This window comes from Antedon mediterranea, chromosome 10 (genome assembly GCF_964355755.1).
Source record: "Antedon mediterranea chromosome 10, ecAntMedi1.1, whole genome shotgun sequence".
NCBI lineage: Eukaryota > Metazoa > Echinodermata > Crinoidea > Comatulida > Antedonidae > Antedon > Antedon mediterranea.
Genome location: NC_092679.1, coordinates 7,702,825 through 7,726,933, shown reverse-complemented (window position 1 = coordinate 7,726,933; position 24,109 = coordinate 7,702,825). Strand labels below are relative to the sequence as shown.

The 24,109-nt window shown below is 33.5% G+C and overlaps 3 protein-coding genes across 4 annotated transcripts; all 3 read right to left on the bottom strand.

Annotated features, from left to right (window-relative positions):
* Positions 1 to 3,738: 3,738 nt before the first annotated feature.
* Positions 3,739 to 5,919, bottom strand: LOC140059780 (retinol dehydrogenase 8-like). Its single transcript, XM_072105681.1, has 5 exons — positions 5,646 to 5,919; positions 5,171 to 5,342; positions 4,805 to 4,984; positions 4,480 to 4,573; positions 3,739 to 4,204 (listed from the first exon to the last, which is right to left on the bottom strand). The coding sequence occupies exons 1-5, from the start codon at positions 5,733 to 5,735 to the stop codon at positions 3,880 to 3,882; spliced, it is 861 nt and encodes a 286-aa protein (XP_071961782.1). The 5' UTR covers positions 5,736 to 5,919; the 3' UTR covers positions 3,739 to 3,879.
* Positions 5,920 to 6,922: 1,003 nt separating this feature from the next.
* LOC140059782 (retinol dehydrogenase 8-like) lies at positions 6,923 to 11,131 on the bottom strand. Its single transcript, XM_072105682.1, is given in 5 exon segments — positions 6,923 to 7,366; positions 7,657 to 7,750; positions 7,939 to 8,118; positions 8,241 to 8,409; positions 10,748 to 11,131. Coding segments are annotated over 5 exon segments (867 nt in total). The 5' UTR covers positions 10,844 to 11,131; the 3' UTR covers positions 6,923 to 7,038.
* A 110-nt stretch (positions 11,132 to 11,241) lies between these two features.
* LOC140059779 (probable sodium-coupled neutral amino acid transporter 6) lies at positions 11,242 to 22,496 on the bottom strand. Of its 2 annotated transcripts, none has more exons than XM_072105679.1 (13): positions 22,352 to 22,496; positions 21,617 to 21,789; positions 21,224 to 21,350; positions 21,027 to 21,066; positions 20,775 to 20,859; positions 15,275 to 15,416; positions 14,771 to 14,908; positions 14,538 to 14,617; positions 13,099 to 13,199; positions 12,725 to 12,843; positions 12,058 to 12,214; positions 11,826 to 11,920; positions 11,242 to 11,605 (listed from the first exon to the last, which is right to left on the bottom strand). In XM_072105679.1, the coding sequence occupies exons 1-13, from the start codon at positions 22,436 to 22,438 to the stop codon at positions 11,522 to 11,524; spliced, it is 1,428 nt and encodes a 475-aa protein (XP_071961780.1). In that variant the 5' UTR covers positions 22,439 to 22,496; the 3' UTR covers positions 11,242 to 11,521. The 2 variants fall into 2 exon arrangements, with proteins under 2 accessions (XP_071961780.1, XP_071961781.1); XM_072105680.1 differs by having other exon boundaries at positions 11,244 to 11,605; positions 22,448 to 22,478.
* Positions 22,497 to 24,109: the final 1,613 nt, after the last annotated feature.

The window sequence follows — 24,109 nt, the reverse complement described above, 5'->3', positions numbered from 1 at the left end:
ACAATCCGCCATTTTCTCACAAATACAGTATCAATTTTCACTATATTTTAAAAATTTTATCGTAATTGAGTTACACTCAAATTTTAAAGATGAGGTCGGAGTAAACGGGACCAGTGGTCACACTCTAACTTATAGTGGACGACTAAGGAGGTACCCTAGTGTAATCCCACCAAGTGACTCCCAGGAACAATTCGCCATTTTCTCACAAATACAGTATCAAATTTCACTATATTTTAAAATATTAATCGTAATTGAGTTACACTCAAATTTTAAAGATAAGGGCTGAGTAAACGGGACCAGTGGTCCCACTCTAACTTATACTGGACGACTAAAGGGGTACCCTAGTATAATCCCACCAAGTGACTCCCAGGAACAATCCGCCATTTTCTCACAAATACAGTATCAAATTTCACTATATTTTAAAATATTAATCGTAATTGAGTTACACTCAAATTTTAAAGATAAGGGCTGAGTAAACGGGACCAGTGGTCCCACTCTAACTTAAACTGGACAACTAAGGAGGTACCCTAGTATAATACCACCAAGTGACTCTCCCAGGAACAATCCGCCATTTTCTCACAAATACAGTATCAAATTTCACTATATTTTAAAATATTAATCGTAATTGAGTTACACTCAAATTTTAAAGATAAGGGCTGAGTAAACGGGACCAGTGGTCCCACTCTAACTTAAACTGGACAACTAAGGAGGTACCCTAGTATAATCCCACCAAGTGACTTCCAGGAACAATCCGCCATTTTCTCACAAATACAGTATCAAATTTCACTATATTTTAAAATATTAATCGTAATTGAGTTACACTCAAACGTTAAAGATAAGGGCTGAGTAAACGGGACCAGTGGTCCCACTCTAACTTATACTGGACAACTAAGGAGGTACCCTAGTATAATCCCACCAAGTGACACCCAGGAACAATCCGCCATTTTCTCACAAATACAGTTTCAATTTTCACTATATTTAAAAAATTTTATCGTAATTGAGTTACACTCAAATTTAAAAGATGAGGGCTGAGTAAACGGGACCAGTGGTCGCACTCTAACTTATACTGGACGACTAAGGACGTACCCTAGTATAATCCCACCATGTGACTCCCAGAAACAATCCGCCATTTTCTCACAAATACAGTATCAATTTTCACTATATTTTAAAAATTTTATCGTAATTGAGTTACACTCAAATTTTAAAGATGAGGTCGGAGTAAACGGGACCAGTGGTCACACTCTAACTTATAGTGGACGACTAAGGAGGTACCCTAGTATAATCCCACCAAGTGACTCCCAGGAACAATTCGCCATTTTCTCACAAATACAGTATCAAATTTCACTATATTTTAAAATATTAATCGTAATTGAGTTACACTCAAATTTTAAAGATAAGGGCTGAGTAAACGGGACCAGTGGTCCCACTCTAACTTAAACTGGACAACTAAGGAGGTACCCTAGTATAATACCACCAAGTGACTCCCAGGAACAATCCGTCATTTCTCACAAATACAGTATCAAATTTCACTATATTTTAAAATATTAATCGTTATTGAGTTACACTCAAATTTTAAAGATAAGGGCTGAGTAAACGGGACCAGTGGTCCCACTCTAACTTAAACGGGACAACTAAGGAGGTACCCTAGTATAATCCCACCAAGTGACTTCCAGGAACAATCCGCCATTTTCTCACAAATACAGTATCAAATTTCACTATATTTTAAAATATTAATCGTAGTTGAGTTACACTCAAACGTTAAAGATGAGGGCTGAGTAAACGGGACCAGTGGTCCCACTCTAACTTATACTGGACAACTAAGGAGGTACCCTAGTATAATCCCACCAAGTGACTCCCAGGAACAATCCGCCATTTTCTCACAAATACAGTTTCAATTTTCACTATATTTAAACAATTTTATCGTAATTGAGTTACACTCAAATTTAAAAGATGAGGGCTGAGTAAACGGGACCAGTGGTCGCACTCTAACTTATACTGGACGACTAAGGACGTACCCTAGTATAATCCCACCATGTGACTCCCAGAAACAATCCGCCATTTTCTCACAAATACAGTATCAATTTTCACTATATTTTAAAAATTTTATCGTAATTGAGTTACACTCAAATTTTAAAGATGAGGTCGGAGTAAACGGGACCAGTGGTCGCACTCTAACTTATACTGGACGACTAAGGACGTACGTACCCTAGTATAATCCCACCATGTGACTCCCAGAAACAATCCGCCATTTTCTCACAAATACAGTATCAATTTTCACTATATTTTAAAAATTTTATCGTAATTGAGTTACACTCAAATTTTAAAGATGAGGTCGGAGTAAACGGGACCAGTGGTCCCACTCTAACTTATACTGGACAACTAAGGAGGTACCCTAGTATAATCCCACCAAGTGACTCCCAGGAACAATCCGCCATTTTCTCACAAATACAGTTTCAATTTTCACTATATTTAAAAAATTTTATCGTAATTGAGTTACACTCAAATTTAAAAGATGAGGGCTGAGTAAACGGGACCAGTGGTCGCACTCTAACTTATACTGGACGACTAAGGACGTACCCTAGTATAATCCCACCATGTGACTCCCAGAAACAATCCGCCGTTTTCTCACAAATACAGTATCAATTTTCATTATATTTTAAAAATTTTATCGTAATTGAGTTACACTCAAATTTTAAAGATGAGGTCGGAGTAAACGGGACCAGTGGTCACACTCTAACTTATAGTGGACGACTAAGGAGGTACCCTAGTATAATCCCACCAAGTGACTTCCAGGAACAATCCGCCGTTTTCTCACAATTACAATATCAATTTTCACTATATATTAACAATCGTAATTGAGTTATACTGAAATTTAAAAGATGAGGGCTGAGTAAACGGGACCATTGGTCCAACTCTAACCTATACTGGACGACTAACGAGGTACCCTAGTATAATCCCACCAAGTGAATCCCAGGAACAATCCGCCGTTTTTCTCACAAATATTTAATTCCTAATACCATAAAAGCCATAAGTAACAATGAAAATGTAAAGAATGCACAAACGGCGTTTCATAGTTATTGTTGGCTGGAAAAAATAAAAGTGGGCTGGCTTATTGTTGGCTGGCTTATTGTTGGCTAGCTTGACACAAGCGTTTATGAGGGCGGTATATGAATATGTTTTATGTCCCACAAAAGCGGAAGGCCAAACAAAATTTTTGTTTTTGCCAAATTGTGCTATATTTGCTTACAATTATGCTAGATTTTTTCGCAAAAATAGTAGAAAAAATGCTAGATCATGGGAAATATGCTTCAGAATTGGTTTTCAGAAATTATGCCAGATTTTCTAAAATTATACCTAACATAAATGCTAGATGCCAGATGTGTCAACATTATGCTATGAGCATATTGTGCTAGATTTGGCTAAGATGGCTATGATGTACAGTCATGAGACGTAATTCGCAGAACTTGAGATTTTTAGGTATGTCTACCATACCAAATTTGACTTCGCGCAGTTTTGTAGAGTTTTTCTCTACGAAAGCCCATTAGGGCAAAACCATCGTCATTCAATTCAATAACACTTTATTATCCCAAACTCCGGGGAAATTCATCATCATCATCGTCGTCGTCATCTTTACTAATTCACGCATACTGTATAAGTCGAAACACAGTCTAAAGCCTAGACAGATTTCGTTAAATTAAAAAAAAAATCTTTTGACATCACATGAATTAATTAAACTTTATTGCACAAAAGTGCGAGCAAAATTAAATATAAGTAACTAATTGTAATAGGCAAAGCTTGCCACGGATAGGCATAGGCCTATAACGTAATTAATCAAATTATATTCAATATTCAATTTTCAAACATTAATTGTGCGACTTTTTATTCTAATGCCTCGCGGTACATACTAAGAAAGCTATTTCCAGATGGATCAGCCAGCTTGAACTTTGCCCTCTTAATTGCGTCTTCACTTGTCTGGTATCGCAAACATGGTTTCTCATCCGTAACCGCTTTAACTATTACGCCACCGATTTCATCGGCTGTTTGCGTAACTGGTGCGTATATTTCTCGAAGTTTGGTTAGGACGGCTACGAAACGTTTTTTCGTATCTTCATCGACATCCGGATTGTCCAATCCTGTGCCACTAGCTTCCTGGATGTTTTCACGGAAGTTGGTTTTGACTGGACCTGGTTCAATCAAACTAAAACTGTGAATAAGAACCGAATCAATAGACCTACTATTATCTTTTAATATTATTGATGTTAGTATTATTAAATATTCAATAAGCTATAAGCATAGTTTACACTAGTAAACTTTACTTTGTAAATATACGCAAACTCAAAGTTTGGGAAGCAAAGTTGTTCAAACTTTGCCAATAGTCCTAGACCAGCAGATGATGCGAGTCATCCAATCAAATCACAGTCTTTGTAAGTCATGTAAGTAAGTAGATTCTGCCAATCGTTGTCACTAGGGCCTACCTACCGAATATTATCAGACATCAATTCAGCCGCAAGGCTTTCAGTCATTCCTTCTACTGCAAACTTTGAAGCACAATAGATTGTGCTGTAAGGTGTACCTATTGAAATAAGTACGCGATTTTTAGTTTAAGATTTTACCAAATCAAACTCGGTTTAAATGGGAAATACTAAGGACTATGTTAGGGATGTTAATATATTTTAACTAATGGTCCTAATTTGTTTACCTATAAGTTGATAAAAACAAATAAGTCACATGTAATTCTCATTTAAGGTGGTATTATGCCTATAAAATACGGTCACCTAATTAAGCAGGTTATGTAAATAAATACCTAGAAAACCTGCAATACTTGTAACATTAACAATATGTCCTGCTTTTTGTTTCTTCATTATTGGAATTACAGCCTGAGTTAGTTGAAACAACCCGATGACGTTGGTCTCGAGTATATGCCGCACTCCTTCCACGGGCGCCGCTTCGGATATTGTGAGCATTCCAAGTCCTGCGTTGTTGACTATATAAGAAATTAATTAAGAAAAGTGTATATTTTAAGGGAAAGTTTACTCGGCTTGTCACGAATATGATGAATTGATAGAATATATTAGAATTGAGGAGATTTCCCCTACTCTTTGCAATATTCCCTTTGTTTTCACATGTCAATATTCTCTGACAACAACGATACAGCAATGATGTGACTTACTTAAGACGTCTAATTTGCCATTTGAGTTGATGATCTCATCCAAAACTGGTTTGAACGTTTTGTCATCTTTGACGTCCAACTTTCGGATGAACAAGGTTTTGTCAAGGCAGCCACCACCAGCTGCTTTCTCCAGGTCTCCCTTCTTACCAGTATTTCTCATCGTCGCATACACCTAATAAAATCAACATTTCCAGTTTGAGGTCACTTTTAAAATACTGTTTCAAAATACAGCCACATCACTTGATCAAACATGGACAAACGAGAGACTATATTACAGTAGGCTAAAATACTTTCTTCCTAATAACGTATATAAAACGATACTTCAATAAGCAAACATCCGCGTGCCTAAAATGGACATAATGAAAACGTATATATAAAATTAAATTTGATTAAATTGTACACCAAAAGCCTCTTGATGACACGATACCCTCAATAATGAATAAGAGCTAGCTCCCAACAATAAAATATACGGTACCTTGAAATCTGGATGCTTAGCTAGAGCTACAGCCGCCGAAAGACCAATCCCAGACGAACAGCCAGTGATCAGAACTATACGAGGTGCCATCTTTTGTACGAATATTAATGTGATTTTAAAGAACTGCGGCAGGTTTATTGAAGAAGTAGAACACTGATTTTGCAAGGACTAGAGGACTATTAACAACCTTCTTCCACGCGTGACTAGATGTATACTCAAGTGTGTACAGACTTACACCACAAAACTTGCTTAGTCACTGCATCCGTTCATGTTGGCAAATCATTCGTTTATGTAAATATTAGTTAACTATTAATTTCGTTTATGTAAATATTAGTTAACTATTAATATGCCAACTCTCTCACAAATTATCATAATTTACCATTGCTGTATTACACTCAGTTAAACACTTGGGATGCTTGTGTCCAAAAGTGGACGAAAAGCCCTTTTCTGACCAATGGTAAACAATTTTCCATATGAATATCTCAGCAACCATTGGTCAGAAAGTGATAATTGTGGTCTCAAATTACTCGCAAAGTATATGTTTATATTTGTTCTAATGTAATAAAAATCATAAAATGTCAATAAACCCCTAATTTTGACCTTTGACATATAGCCGACACAAACATGTTTGGCTTAGAGCACACTTTTCATATCTCAGAAATCGTTTGGCGGATATGGTCATAGTTGGTGTCAAAATACTCAGAAGATACATATTTTTATTCACTTAAATAGACAACTTTTGCCAAAAATGACCGTGAAACTTTATTTTTCACCATTAGTCAAGAAAATGGCCGCTCAATATCTCATTCACCACTAGTCAAAAAGTTATAATTTTAGTCTCAAATTATTCGCAAAGTATATATTTATATTTGCTCTAATAAAATAGAAATAAATACACACAATTATTATTATTATTGCCTGAATGGAAAATAAATATTGTTTTTCTTTTATTTAGAGGGTTAGGTGGCAAACCCTCCAACTATCTGTTATTATGCAAATAACTGCAGTATCTTAGTACTGTTCATGTAGATATACCCAATGTTAAAATGAAAGAAAACTCATAAGAGGCAAACAGAATTTGGATATTAGAATATTCTAGTTTCCACCAGATGTATGTTTATTCATTGATGTCATCATACTATTTGTGTTTGATTTACACTCGATTTAAGAATGTTTGTAATAAAATACCAATGCCACAATAAAGAGACACGTACGTACAGCAGTACGAACGCGCGCGTACAAATCTTGTACGTGTTGCACATAATTTGTACGCTTGCGTTAAATTTGGTTAAACTCTTCATAAAGTAAAACAAAGCAGGAGCCAGCTATTTTAATTAAAACTCGTTAATAAAAGAATGTGAGTAAGACTACATTATTTAATTAATAATCATTTTTAATTTTTAATCGCAGCACGAAACATATCTAAGAAATTATTTCCCGTCGAATCAACTAGTGTTTTTTTAGCCCTCATTACTCCATACTCGCTCGTTTGGTATCGAAGGCATGGCTTCTCATCAGTAACCGCTTTAAGAATAACTTTAGCAATATCTTCACCCGTTTGAGCGACTTTTGCGAAAGAATCGCTAATACTATTGACAAGGGTTACAAATTTCTTTTTGGTGTCTTCATCGATATCCGGGTTGTCCAATCCTGTGCCGCTAGCGTCCTGGATGTTTTCACGGAAACTGGTGTTGACTGGACCTGGTTCAATCAAACTAAATCTAATAGGAAAAAATAAAATCACTAAATCAGCAAAACACGCACAAGTTATGCGTAAAATTTGCATCTCTTTAAGGTTTCATTGACAAACTAGGCTAGACATCAAAACAAATTCCAGCAAATGGAATTTAATCAACTGAGTTATCATTTCTGCTCAATATAGTGCAATTACTAATAATATTAATGGTCAGTTAGTTAATCAGCAAACAGACGAGTCATGACATTGGGTGATGGGACGCAAACGAAGTGTTTGTAGTCACTATATTTTAATACATATTTATGATGAACCTACCGAATATTATCAGACATCAACTCAACAGCTAGTGATTCAGTCATTCCTTCTACTGCAAACTTTGAAGCGCAGTACATGGTGTTGTAAGGTACACCTGTAGATAATATAGTGATGGTTAAATGTTCATAATAAATTGCAATGATTTATATTTGACATGGTTCTAGGCTTGCAAAACCAAAAAAAAGTCTGAATTTCCATTTTAAGTACGCGGATTTTAGAAAGGGATGAGAAGGTCGCTGCGCGATTGGTCAAAACTATTGCAAGCGAATACGCGTACAACACCTGCTATTCCACCGATACTTGTAACATTAACAATATGTCCTGCTTTTTGTTTCTTCATTATTGGAATTACAGCCTGAGTTAGTTGAAACAACCCGATGACGTTGGTCTCGAATACATGGCGCACTCCTTCCACGGGCGCCGCTTCGGATATTGTAAGCATTCCAAGTCCTGCGTTGTTGACTAAAAAGAAGATTGGATTTTGAATTAAACAATCATAAGAAATCACGCATATTATGGTGTATAAGCCTTGGGCTTCAATTCAAGATTACTGTAAATTACTACATTCTCAGCAAGTGACTCACTTAAGACGTCTAATTTGCCATTTGAGTTGATGATCTCATCCAAAACAGGTTTGAACGTCTTGTCATCTTTGACGTCCAACTTTCGGATGAACAAGGTTTTGTCAAGACAGCCACCGGCTGCTTTTTCCAGTTCTCCCTTCTTACCAGTATTTCTCATCGTCGCATACACCTAATAAAAATACAAATATTTAGGTCGCCTAAAGATAGTGTACTCATGGAGGGCCGCTAAAAAGCTTCAAAGCAATTAGATTTAGAGAAAGACAAATTATTAAAATATATGCCACATTATTTGTACGTTTTTACTAACACTTCCACGTGTTTTGAGAAAGAAACTTCACATGCGTGCGCAAAAAACTCACACAATGCGCGCCCACTAATTGCAATCATATATGATTAGTACAGTCTAGGACCTGGGTCAGATTTGTATGCATTTAATTTAGGAGAGAATATCTCAACTGTTATAAGATAATGACCCCAAGGAACAATATGGGATATGTGCCAAATTCTCTATCCAGGGCGAACATGCCCAAAACCGGGGTCAAAGGTTAACAATGTGTGGTTCTTATATCTCGACAAACAGTTGTCGTACAGATTTGCTTTTGGAGTCAAATTGTTTAGAATATATATATATTTATATTCGGTCTAACACAACTTTTGGCGAAAAAATGACCGGAAATGCTTTTACTGACCTTTGACCCAAAAATGACCAAAACACATTTTCGGGTTAAATTATTCTTTAAAATGCCAATGGACAAACTGTATGGTATCAAATGAAAGCATACACAATATGCTACCCATTGCTACCCAACTTGTACTGAACATTTTTAATTATGAAGCTAATTGTATGGAAAATGTGCATATTTTGATTACTTTTATACAGAAAATGAATATTTGGTAGCGTAATTGTTATGTTTATTTATAATATTAAATAATTTGAGTGTTTGAAAGAACTATATAGTATCAAATGAAAGCCCATAAAATATTCTATTCATTGGCACCCATCTTGTAATAAAAATCTGTAATTATGATGCTAATTTTGTAAAAAGATGTGAATATTTTATTGTTTTTTGACAAAAATGATACTAGATAGTATAAATTTATTTTGGTTTATTTACGATATTAAATAATTCAAATGTTTGGAAGACATATTTGGTATCAAAGGAAAGCACATAAAATATGCTATTCATAGCTACCCAACTTTTATTAAAAATCTTTAATTATGCGATGCTACTTTTGGAAAATATGCATATTTTATTAATTTTAGACAAAAATGAGTATAAATTAGTGTAAATTTATTTTGGTTTAAATAATTCTAGCGTTATATTTGGTATAAAAATTAAACCTATACAATATACTTACTATCCATTGGTACCAAACTTGTATTGAAAATCTTTAATTATGACTTTTTTGAAAATATTCTTTTTTTTTGGACAAAAATGAGAATACAGTAAGTAGTGTAAATTTATTTTGGTTTATTTATAATATTATATAATTCTATATTTTCCACAAAAAAAAAAGATTCATTTTCAATACATATTGGATAATCTGTATGTACTAGGTAGCATGTTTTATGGGGTTTAATTTGATACCAAATAGTTATTTAAAACACTAGAATTAAATGTATAATAAACCAAAATATATTTACACTATACATATGTATAACACATTTTATAAATTAGCTTTATAATTTTAACTTTACAATTCAATTGGATAGCATATTTGATTGGCTTTCATTTAATATGTGACATAGTTCATTAAAGCTAAACAAATATTGATTTATTATACAAAATAAACCAAAATAAATTTACACTATTTAATATACTAATTTTTGTAAAAAAATTATAAAATATGCACTTTTTTAGCAAAATTAGCATCATAATTACAGATTTTTAATACAAGTTGGGTAGCAATGGATAGAATATTTTATGGGCTTTTATTTGATACCAAATAGTTTTTCCAAATACTTACAATTATTTAATATTATATAAATAAACTTAACAATTATGTTACCAAATATTCATTTTTTTTATATCAAAGTAATCAAAATATGCACATTTTCCATACAGTTAGCCTCATAATTGAAAATTTATAATACAAGTTGGGTAGCAATGGGTAGCATATTGTGTATGCTTTCATTTGATACCATACAGTTAGTCCATTGGCATTTTAAAGAATAATTTAACCCAAAAATGTGTTTTTTGTTCATTTTTGGGCCAAAGGTCAGTAAAAGCATATCCGGTCATTTTTTCGCCAAAAGTTGTGTTAGACCGAATATAAATATGTATATTCTGAACAATTTGACACCAAAAGCAAATCTGTACGACAAGTGGTTGTCGAGATATAAGAACCACACATTTTTAACCTTTGACCCCGGTTTTGGGCATGTTCGCCCCGGATAGCGAATTTGGCACATATCCCATGTTGTTCCTTGGGGTCAAATTATCCTATAACAGTTGAGATATTCTCTCCTAAATTAAGTGCATACAAATCTGACCCAGGTCCTAGACTTATACCTTGAAATCAGGTTGCTTTGCCAGCACTACAGCTGCCCATAGACCGATTCCTGAGGAGCAGCCAGTGATTAAGACGATACGAGGTGCCATGTTGAGAGATCTTGGTCGTTGAAAGTACAGAATAACAGTGATGAAATTCAGCTATGTATTTTCATTTTAATATTGCATTGTCATAATCGGTGATCGCTATGTCAATATTTGCTCATCGTGGGGTCATTTATCATTATCAATGTTAATTGTAAAGAACTTAATAATAATTATCGACAATGTTTGTATTGTATAGGTCAAAGATGAGTGCTCCGTGTAGCACAATCTTACAATTGGCATCCTACATCGTACTTTTTTATGAACAACAAAATTGTATATAATAAGTGTTTTAAAAGTAAATTACTTCTAGTTAAATAAAAGAAAATATAATATAAGACACAAAAAATGGAAACATGTTATATATTACACTTTTAAACAATTTATTAATTTATTTTTATACTATAATGAATTTGTGTTAAATAAGAGAGAAAGAGGGGTAAATTTATAAAATACTATTCCTAACAAAACATATAAAAAATGGTGGTGGTGGTTGGTATTTATGGGGAGATTTATCACATAACTTGCAGCTCTATACCAATGGTGATGTGGCTAATTGAGATGGTAACATGGTGATTGGTACATAAGCTGCAACTCTGCTGAGTCAGCAACCTGTACCAATGGTAATGTTGAACACACAATCTAAATCAGATAAACTCTTTGTCAATCTTAATGGGTATTAGATCATTTTCCTTTCACCATACCACTTATAATAACTGTAACACTTGTCACCATAAGAACTATGCCAACAATCAACAGTAGAGAGACCTAGAAAAACAAACATTTAGAAATGTCACAATCAGAACTGCCAATTAAGGAGAGTGGCATATAAAAGGGAAGACGTATAACAGATACCACAATCAAAGCAAAATGGACACCCAGAGTAATGGCTACACAGTTCCGTTCATGCAGTATATTTCCGAATCTCAAGTCAACAAATTTCTCAAACTTGTTATTGTAGATTAAGCAGGCATCATGATTGGCTTACCTGTATTTTTTGTCTGGATAGACGAGGTTCTTTGCCGAGGTAAAGGTAGAAGAATGAGGGCAGTGTAAATACAAGGCTAGATGAAGCTATAGCACCTATAAATATAATTAAGCACTGTTTAAAATATCAGGAAAATTGATGAATGTTAAACTGTTTTCAGTAACTATTCTAGTACACAGTGTTGTGGAGTTTTTATAATATCTAATATACTGTATTTTAATTACAAACTTACCAACAAAACCAAATATCTCTTCAAGATTAGGAACAAAAATGGCAAGACAAAGCGTTGTTGTCATCAAAAACCCAGTAGCTATAAAATGCCTGAGCCAAGAAAAGTCAGAGTTGATGGGTGATACCATAGCAACGACCATTAGTAATGCCTTGCGTGTCTAAAGAAAATTAACATTAATAATAATAATCAGGCATGTCTTTATGAAGCTACAGTGGAGTTGTACTTGTAGCTTGGTGGTTATGATGCTAGGCTACCACTCCAAGGGTCCTGGGTTCAAGTCTCGTCACATGTCAGGATTTTTTCTAAGGACAAAATTACAACTCCACTCCCAAAGACTTGTAATAAGACTTTGTTTATGTAGAGCATCTGGTGTATATGTACACTATATGTTTCAATCAATATAATTAGGATAAAATTTGAATGAAATGTCTCATTTTATTTATTTTTATTTTAAGTCTACGAGTTTTTTAGAAGAGTACTACATGGGTTTCTAGCTGAATATTGGAACTATTTATATACTGTACTGTACTCTGATTTTGGGATATACTAGTGTTTAATTAGTCTTGTACTGAGAGAGTTGACTGTACTATTTAGCTTTAGTTACATTGTGGAGGTACTGTATTGGTTAAGTTCAGATTAATTCCTTCATTAGTACATGAACACTTACAGGATAGTGAACTAGTGGTACTGTAAGTACAATAGCAAACACAACACACAGTCGTATAGTTAGTATCAGCTTATCATCATTATTGGTATAGCTCTCTAGAAGGTCACTTTCAACATTACCTTCAAAGAAAACAAGTAAAAAAGTGAGTTCAACGTCATAACTTTTTGTTATCTGAGAATTACAAAAGCTATATGTCTTTACATCATTAATGTCTATAGAGAACACTAACATTATTGTGGAATGGAATGGAGAAGATATTACACATTCAATAACTTTTATCTCCTTTAATATTAAGCTTCCACTAAACAGTGCTGATTTGTTTGTCTGTTGTGGAGACAATTACGACATAAATTATAGATATTATTTAAATTTACCATAAAATGTTAGATAACCAAAAAGAGCTGAAGCCATGTACATTATAAAACTAATTGCAATAGACGTTGTAGCTACCTTCTGCATACGAGGTAGAGTAGGCCTACAAAAACAAAATCATTATCTTTAAACATTTTTTATCTATGATTCAGCACTCATCTTTAATGGCTTGGCAAACTATAAAATAACATTATCTAAAACCTTCAATTCATTTCCTTTTTGCTGTTTATTTTTACCTTAATTTTACTTTATTTATTAATTTTTAATTTTTTTAAAAATTGTATTTATTTACATGAATATTTTCAACAATTTGTGAAGGGTGCAAATTTCAGAAATTAATATTGGAACAATGTTTTTTTGTTTTTGTATGTCATTAATTTGTAAATAACTTTAATAAATGATCTAATTATAAACCGTCAAGTGGAAAACATACATATGAAAATACGCTTTAAAAATCAGATAACCATCAAACATACCATCAAACATACCATCAAACATACCTAGAAACATACCATCAAACATACCATCAAACATACCATCAAACATACCATCAAACATACCATCAAACATACCATCAAACATACCATCAAACATACCTAGAAACATACCATCAAACATACCATCAAACATACCATCAAACATACCTAGAAACATACCATCAAACATACCATCAAACATACCATCAAACATACCATCAAACATACCTAGAAACATACCATCAAACATACAGTACCATCAAACATACCATCAAACATACCATCAAACATACCATCAAACATACCATCAAACATACCATCAAACATACCTAGAAACATACCATCAAACATACCATCAAACATACCTAGAAACATACCATCAAACATACCTAGAAACATACCATCAAACATACCTAGAAACATACCATCAAACATACCTAGAAACATACCATCAAACATACCATCAAACATACCTAGAAACATACCATCAAACATACCATCAAACATACCATCAAACATACCATCAAACATACCATCAAACATACCATCAAACATACCTAGAAACATACCATCAAACATACCATCAAACATACCTAGAAACATACCATCAAACATACCTAGAAACATACCATCAAACATACCATCAAACATACCTAGAAACATACCATCAAACATACCTAGAAACATACCATCAAACATACCATCAAACATACCTAGAAACATACCATCAAACATACCATCAAACATACCATCAAACATACCATCAAACATACCATCAAACATACCATCAAACATACCATCAAACATACCTAGAAACATACCTAGAAACATACCTAGAAACATACCATCAAACATACCATCAAACATACCATCAAACATACCATCAAACATACCATCAAACATACCTAGAAACATACCATCAAACATACCTAGAAACATACCATCAAACATACCATCAAACATACCTAGAAAGTTCACAGTAAATTGGAAGAACAGCTGTGTGGCAGACGAATGAAAAGGCCATGGTTGGAAGAACATACGCTGTCTGCAATACAAGATTATTTTAATCATTTTATTATCAAATATATTATCAATAAATTACACCAAAGAGGCTTACCCTATGCTATGTTTCATCTGGTGTTTTGTTCTATGACACAGCAATAAATATTATAAACAAACATCGTAAACGAAAACCAACCTGAATAGATAATGTAAAATAATTGGCCTTGCATTGGTCAGTAGATGAATTAGAATTAGTATAGAATTCAAATTCTTCACTAAACGTAGCATTTGGTGACTCTTCTGGACATGGAATCATGAATTTTTTTATAACAATCTGAAATTAATGAAGGAAAACAATTAATTATGCTGTTTACTGCAATAATATGTTCTAAAAAAATATTGATGTTGATATTTTTATTTTTGGACATAATAATAGTTTTATCCTCCGTATTTACAATCAAGATGTATTGTCCCACCAAAACATTAAAAATGAAAAACCAACATTAAAATGGCATATTAAAAAAAAAAAATTTTTAAACCATATTTAATGAGGGTGATCCATCCAGCAATTGCTGATCATTAGGGACCCCCTCATTTTAGGCCTGTGGAATAAAATAAAAATGCATTTCTAGTTTCAATTTCAACTCAGTACCAATGTTTTTAATAAAAACCGCATCACAATTTGTACAGTATAACTTACTACAAAGGTAAAGAAGAGCATGAAGAGAATTGAGAAGCCACTGGTGTAGCCGAGAAATCCAATCTTTGGAGAGCATGCCAGTGGAATAATAACGGCAAATGCAACCAGCAGTAGTAAGTAGTCTCCATTTAAGTACCATTTGCTGAAACAAAACATTTTTATATAATAAATTTACAAATGTTTTAAAATACAGTAACGCAAAATACACAATTTTTGTAAATCTATTCCAATTTAGACCGGGCGCCCGGAATATTTATTCATGTGAAAAGATACAAAAGGTTTGATGATGTAGTTAGGTGCGTATTAGGGCGAGATGCAATATTCGACATTGCTGCCGGGTCACAGCCTGTGCATAGCGCCTGTGGGGATCATAACATAGGGGGGTAAAACTGCATTTATTCATGTGAAGCGATACAAGGATAAACTTTTTTGGATATCATTAGTAGCCAATGACAGCAACTTTATCCTGTACGGGGCGCCAAACAGCAACATTTTAGGGCCACGCCCAAATGGGTTTATTCATGTGAAGCGATACAAGGTTGAATCTTTTTTTAATGGCAGCAGTACATATTGTTTCCTGTACCAAATCATCAAACATCAAACTCTTAGGAACTCACCCAAAATGGGTTTATCCATGAAGTGTGTAATCATTTTTGAAAAAATGTTTTTTTTTTTCACTTTATCCGGTACACAGCAGCTCAAATCCCCGAGGCTCCATTCGTGATTAACCATGTTGATAATACAAACACATTCACGATAACGAGTGACTTTTATTTTATAATTGAAATATATCTTTATTTTGGAATAATAAATAACACCAACAAAAACACTTAAAATAACCAACATCAGATTTGTATTTTAGGGTCACATTTTGAACAATCAATTTTATATCAAAATCATTATTTCGATCAAAATAATACAATTTAAGAATATTTTTCAGATAAACTAAAGAAATTACACTCATAATGATCGACACCGGTACCGATTATTGTACATTATTATTATAACTCGATTTAAATATTGTTTTAATTACACACTAGACACTATAGTGATATGTCTATATGAAAAAAGGCAACGAAATCTAAATTTGCAACATTTTTTAACATAACATAATAGTAAAGTAAATAATAGTTCAAATTCAACATAATCACTTAGAGAATTGGTAAGGTATAGATTAGACTATCGATTGCACACTATTACTGTATTTTTAACTCAATTTAAATTTTTAAAAAGTAACCGTTTTCATGTGAATTAGACTGATAAAAACAAACAAAAAACTTAATCTGACAACATTTTAAACATCGTTACTTGTCCATAATGGATCGACTACTGTATCGATTACTGCACATTGTTTTACTTTAACTGAACCAAGGTCAACTTTTTAATTGTTACTGTACTAACATTAGACAGTGATATCTGATGGCAACATTAATAATACTGGACCAAATTAAATATCGTTACTTATCCACAATGGATCGACTACTGTATTGATTATTGCACATTATTTTACTAACTAACATAAGAAAGTGATATCTGATAAAACGCAACAAACTGAATCAAATTAATTAAATATCGTTACTTATCCATAATGGATCGACTACTGTATTGATTACTGCACATTATTTTTACTATAACTGACCAAGTCAAATTTAAAATTGTTACTGTACTAACATTAGACAGTGATATCTGATAAAATGCAACATACTCAGGACTAAATTAAATATCGTTACTTATCCATAATGTATCGATTATTGCACATTATTTTACTATAACTGCCCAAGTCAAATTTAAAATTGTTACTGTACTAACATTATACAGTGATATCTGATAAAAGGCAACATTAATAATACTGGACCAAATTAAATATCGTTACTTATCCACAATGGACCGACTACTGTATTGATTATTGCACATTATTTTTCTCTAACTGAACCCAGGTCGAATATTTTACATGCAGTGTAACTACCGACACACTGTATGTAAAAGCACAATTGAGCAAAGACATCGAGGTTACTGGCTGTATGCATTAAATAACTGAATATTGTACATTCATCATATTCCATTACTAGCTAAACAGAATACATGATATAATAAAACCAATAGGGGCTATTGGATTTCTTTTTACATGATTTGTGACGGCGTCATAAATTTGATTATATCACACTGTAATGATACTGGATTCTTCTTGCCAACTATCTATGGATCAAATAGTTCAGTATTTACATTTGATATATTATACAATATTTACTTCAAAACTGTCAAATGTTTTATGTAAACGATTAAAAACTATTAAATCAGCCGTAATGCATAATCTTTTGAGTTTATCTATTCGTCATCATCACAGTCACTTTCACTGTCATCACTCCAAGGTTGGTCATCATCGATTTCAGCTTCAAAATCTATTATTTCAAGTTCTTCATCATCACTTTGTTCCAATATTCCTGCATCAATATCGTCAAGAACTGTGTTTGATTCAGCACTTTGTTCTGAGTGTGGATCACTAGTCAACGTATCTGGTAGAGCATTTCCATCAAACCATTTAGGTACATACCTTCCATCACCATTATCAACCCATCCATAGTTTAGTGGGTGTAGGTTTTGTGTTGGCTGAGGACTATGAGCGTGTCTCCACATAATAGATACATAATTTGCCCTCAACAGATGCTGGGTGATTGTGATTTCACATGGTGGCAATGACGAACAGTTGATCTTCTTGACTTTCTTCTTTCCAGTTGTCATTTTGCAAACGATTGGTACCTGGCCTCATTATTACTGTTCATGCTTTTAAACCCATATATCTTACATACATAGGCAGTGACTGCGGGTTTGTCCATCCTGTCACCACAAAGTGACCGCAATGCAGCAACATGTTTCTTGTCCTTCACTAAATAATATGTAAATGGGATTTGACTTGCCTTTGCGGTAAAATCCAGTATCATTACAGTGCGATATAATCAAATTTATAAATGACGCTGTCACAAATCATGTAAAAAGAAATCCAATAGCCCCTATTGGTTTTATTATATCGTGTATTCTGTTCAGCTAGTAATGGAATATGAGGAATGTACAATATTCAGTTATTTAATGCATACAGCCAGTAACCTCGATGTCTTTTGCTCAATTGTGCTTTTACAGTGTGTCGGTAGTTACACTGCATGTAAAATATTTAAAATGTTGTCAGATTAAGTTTTTTGTTGGTTTTTATCAGTCTAATTCACATGAAAACGGTTACTTTTTAAAAATTTAAATTGAGTTAAAAATACAGTAATAGTGTGCAATCGATAGTCTAATCTATACCTTACCAATTCTCTAAGTGATTATGTTGAATTCGAACTATTATTTACTTTACTATTATGTTATGTTATGTTAAAAAATGTTGCAAATTTAGATTTTGTTGCCTTTTTTCATATAGACATATCACTATAGTGTCTAGTGTGTAATTAAAACAATATTTAAATCGAGTTATAATAATAATGTACAATAATAGGTACCGGTGTCGATCATTATGAGTGTAATTATTTAGTTTATCTGAAAAATATTCTTAAATTATATTATTTTGATCGAAATAATGATTTTTATATAATATTGATTGTTCAAAATGTTACCCTAAAATACAAATCTGCTGTTGGTTATTTTAAGTGTTTTTGTTGGTGTTATTTATTATTCCAAAGTAAAGATATATTTCAATTATAAAATAAAAGTCACTCGTTATCGACATTGTTGATCACGAATGGAGCCTCGGGCATTTGAGCTGCTGTGTACCGGATAAAGTGAAAAAAAAACAACATTTTTTCAAAAATGATTCATACTTCATGGATAAACCCATTTTGGGCGAGTTCTAGTCTGGGTTCCAGACGGAGTTTTGTCTTAATATTAGTAAAGATAAATATTTTGGCACATATGGCGTTTCATACGTATACTACTTGATTTTGGATACTCCGTCTGGGGAAACACGCACAAGTCACGTGGTTTGACACCAAGAATTCTTGGTGCATACGATTATCCGGTTGACTAGTTTCAGCTGCATGCGATTGGCTACTCTCTCGTACACCGTTTAAATATTCATATTTCAGAATTTCAAAGACTCAACAACTAAGATGATGCGCATGCGCTATGTTACGTTTAGACAATGTGTACTTGGGTACATTTATGAAAGTTCTGAAGGCTAGAAATTATTTATATGCCTAGTAGTCTGGTAAACATTTGATGGGATCTTTGAAACATGAAAACTCGTCTTGATATATGATAGGCTAGCTTCTCTGCAAATCAAACATTGAATGGATCATTTATTATGCGGAGATAATTTCGATTTAATTCCCACCCAGACCCTGTCCTGTTCTGTGTGGTGGTGTAGCCCTGTTGTGTGCCGGTGGTATGTAGGCCTACTTCATTGGCGTTTTATTTGGCAGGTCATAGGTGCGAGTTGAGTAGGACCTACGAAAGAGGCCTAGGCCAAGGACTAAACAATTAATAAACAAAACAACTTGGCATTACTATTTTATATTTCAACAGTCTCGATCGTACATTAAGCACTGGTAGGCCTACGTAATCGATCTCTTTCATTTTGAAACAAAATGATCATTGGTTGATTCGAAATCCATATTTACATACCGCCCGCCCCATATAGCCAAATACGGTATGATAACCTACGTCATTCTTATCGTATGTTTGCGGTCTGCAAATCGATTTCTATACGTGTTTCACAAGTCTGTATTTTCAGACAAAAATCGCGGTCGAAATAAAAACAAATAAATAAAAAAAAAAGATAATACAGACTTGGGGCAAGTCTAGGCGAGTTCCTAAGAGTTTGATGTTTGATGATTTGGTACAGAAAACAACTGCTCTCTTTATTTATTGTTTTAGCATTCTACTGTGTATTTATTTTCAGTCCGAGTCCGTATCACGTATTTCTAACTCAGCTGAACGCCATAAGACGACATACGTGCCGAGTATATAGTCGAATAGGGGGAAACTGCGAACCTTTAGGGCTGCTGTCTGAGCTTATGTAAAGTTGCTGTCATTGGTGTTTTTGTCATCCCCAATATGTACTGCTGCCATTAAAAAAAGATTCAACCTTGTATTGCTTCACATGAATAAACCCATTTGGGCGTGGCCCTAAAATGTTGCTGTTTGGCGCCCCGTACAGGATAAAGTTGCTGTCATTGGTGATGTAATCATTAGTAGCCCACTGCGAATGATATCCAAAAAAGTTTATCCTTGTATCACTTCACATGAATAAATGCAGTTTCACCCCCCTATGTTATGATCCCCACAGGCCCTATGTACAGGCTGTGACCCGGCAGCAATGTTGAATATTGCATCTCGCCCTAATACGCACCTAACTACATCATCAAACCTTTTGTATCTTTTCACATGAATAAATCTTCCGGGCGCCCGGTCTAATTACACTATGCAATTTTAAACTTTTAATTTGGAATTTAAAATGTTAAGGGTGAAGAAAAGTAAATAATATTCTAATATTATTGCATAATCTACTTACTTGGAATGTGAATTTTCATCTCCCAGTAACATTCTTAAAATACTTGGTAGTTCATCTTTTACAATAAATAAATAACTTGACATTGCTGAATAATACAGAAATGTTTCAATTAAAACGTAACCGCAAGTTTTGACAATAAGTTTGTTTATTTTATATGTATAACTATTCAAAAATAATTTACTTATTTACAATTATGTGTAGTACAAACACATATAATCTAGTAAAGTACTTTATTTTAATGAGAAAACTCACAGCCAATATTTTGAGCCATAATTGCACTTGCTGCCAAAATCTGAAATCAAATAGAATGTTTAAAACCATTAAAATGATTAACCCTTACTCAGTAAATTCTACAAAACAGACTGCTTAATACTGTTTTTATGTATTTGGCGCTACTTCTCTTTGATAGCTACTGACACTCTCCTAGCCAAGTTACCTGGACAACTTACCTTGCCTATGGGTCCAATTGCATGCAGGCCTATATCTTCATAAGATTTTACTCCTGTTGTTTGACACATTCGTAGTAGAAGACTAATAGAATAGTTTGCTAGGCATGCTACCAAAACGAGCAACATACTACAAAGAAAAATTGCAATGGAAGATTATTCTGAATATGAAGGCAAAACAATAATATTATAGATAATAACTGACAGTAGCTGTTGAGACTACAAAAATAAACAAATGAAAAATTAATATAAAGTACAATTTATTTATATCTTATACCAATAAATAAATGGCTTGTTCAGAATGTGCTCTTTTTACCTTTATCTTTCAAGCACATTGATGTTTTAATATTTAAACTTGTCAACATTGTTTGAAGAATAAATTAAATAAAAAATAACCTAAAAAGAATAATTCCAGAAGAAGCCATTGCAAAAGCCAATCCCAGAATACCACTGCCTAAGATAGCATTCATCAAGTTAAAAACAGAAAACCAAAACGTTGTTTTATGCGGGTTGTCATGATGACCCGACGATGATGAGACAAGGGGAACTTCATCTTCATTTTTCTCGTCCTATAATATAATAAATGAAAAAAATCTGGTCTGTTAGTGTTACAAAATGTATATTAATTATTATAAATAATTTATTATTAATATTATTTTCATTTTTAAGTAAAAACAAAGTAATAATACCATTTTTTTATGACAATGGAGGAAAAAAATAATGGTATAATCGGACTAACTCCTAGGCCTGACCTGACCTGGCGCAACAACAACAGACGGACACAGGTCTAGCTACTAATGCTAATGCTATACACTTATATAACTCCAGAGTACAAAGGTAAAATGTAACCGATAATTTTTATCTAATTTTTTTAACAATTTTTAGCCTCTTAACTTTTTGTGTGTGTTTTTGTAAATTGTATTTTATATTTTTGTATTTTGCCAGTTTTCAAATCACATTTCTGTTTTTTAAATGGACAATAAAGTATATATGACTATGACTATGACTACTACGGTACATCAGTAGAGAGAGAGCTAGCCAGGCCGCCTCTACTAGTAGCTAGGAGAGCCTAGCCCTAGACGTCAGAGGTTTACCGGTTATTAACTATCAAAACGGAGCATAACAACTTACACTTTTATCAAAATGAGTAATAGAACTATTTGAATTATTTACACTGTAATCTATATCATCAGAAACCGAATATTTTGAATGTTCCATACTGCTTACTTTTTTGTGTCAATCTTCCACCCGTCATTCACATGGAATTGTTGATATCACGTGCCGTTAAACACGTGACTCAGAAATGGGGGAGTTCAAGCATTTCTTAACCTTAAAGGGGAGTTCCACGTATAAAATTTCCTATTTTTACCTCCGCCAAGAAGGAGGTTATGTTTTCACCCCTGTATGTTTGTGTGTTTGTGTTTGTGTGTGTGTTTGTGTGTTTGTGTGTGTGTGTGTTTGTGTGTTTGTGTGTGTGTCTGTGAACAGCCTGGAGGCCACAGTTTTTATCCGATTCTAACCAAATTTGGACACAATGATCTATGCCCAAAAAGCTCGGACGAGTTCGAATTTGAGGGGGAAAGGTCATAGGTCAAGGTCATAACTAACAAAAAACTATTTTACTGTCTAGAGACCACAGTTTTGATCCGATTCTCACCAAACTTAGCCACAATGATCAATGACACATCATATAATTGTGGTTACATTTTGAAGGGTCAGGGTCAAAGATCAAGGTCCACCAAAAAAAAAAAATAAAAAATAAAAAAATAATTAAAAAAAAAAAACCCTCAGTGGGGCTTGAACCAGCGACCTCAACTGTGAGAGGCTGGATACATAACCATTACACCACACTGTCATCCACAACTTTGTAGTGTGCAGTTAACATATTTACACTTAGAACTAATAAAAAAAAAATGTTAAAAAAAAATATTCAGGGGGCATTTTATGTAGAGGAATTTTACAGTAGGCGGAGGTTTGTACTCTCGGAGTACCCTCTAGTTTAAATATAAATCAACAGCATTGATAATAACCCTCATTAGTTTTAAGTACAATCAGCGCCGTGAACTGAACAGAGAACTTTCTATAGGAAATTCATAGATAACAGGATGGATGGATTTCTAAATGTTTTTCTATAAATCTGTGTATAAATATCCATAATCTTATAGTTTTTTGTGAGATGATACACTCACCTTCAGTACATTTTTAAATTATTACAACAATACTTTTTAACATCTTCAAATTTGTTTTGCAATATTGTGTTTATTAATTACTAACGCAAGATGAGATGATCAAATCAATATCGTTACCTTCCCCGCATTCACAGACCATCTCGTATTACCAAAACTACAGCTACCCTGTTAGACAATATCATAAGCAATCAAATTGACTTTCCAAACATGAGTGGACTATTTTACAGTGACATCTCTGACCATCTCCCAGTGTTTAATATTTCATTTTTGTCTAATGTTACTACTAGCTCAAACAGGGAAGATAAATTGGCTTTTAGGAAAATTAACCCCTCTACATTAGAACACTTCCGTCAAGAAGTGGCTACTCAACAGTGGACCAATGTATTTTACAACCAGGACCCCGATATAGCATACAATTACTTTGAAAACACACTAAAGTCCCTATACGACAAAAACTTCCCCCTCCAATACAATACTAAAAAAGACAAAAAAATAAAATCATGGATGTCTGACGGCTTGCTGAAATCCATAAAATATAAGCAGAAATTATATGCCAAATTTCTTCACCGTCCGACTCCCATAAATGAAAAAGCTTATAAACTATACCCCAATAAATTGAATTCTGTAATCAAAATTTCTAAAGCTAATTACTTCCAAAATATATTTCACAAACATAAAAATGATATCAAGGCAACTTGGA

What these genes read in the sequence shown, in the direction of transcription:
- LOC140059779 (XM_072105679.1), bottom strand. Translation starts at nt 22,438, where the DNA reads ATGGAACATTCAAAATATTCGGTTTCTGATGATATAGATTACAGTGTA. An exon ending in ATTTTACATTATCTATTCAG is followed by an intron (nt 14,618 to 14,770) that starts GTTGGTTTTCGT and finishes CTTGTATTGCAG; the next exon opens with ACAGCGTATGTTCTTCCAAC. An exon ending in TACCACTAGTTCACTATCCT is followed by an intron (nt 12,215 to 12,724) that starts GTAAGTGTTCAT and finishes AATTTTCTTTAG; the next exon opens with ACACGCAAGGCATTACTAAT.
- LOC140059780 (XM_072105681.1), bottom strand. Translation starts at nt 5,735, where the DNA reads ATGGCACCTCGTATAGTTCTGATCACTGGCTGTTCGTCTGGGATTGGT. An exon ending in CTAAGCATCCAGATTTCAAG is followed by an intron (nt 5,343 to 5,645) that starts GTACCGTATATT and finishes TGATTTTATTAG; the next exon opens with GTGTATGCGACGATGAGAAA. An exon ending in TTGATGTCTGATAATATTCG is followed by an intron (nt 4,205 to 4,479) that starts GTAGGTAGGCCC and finishes TCTTATTCACAG; the next exon opens with TTTTAGTTTGATTGAACCAG.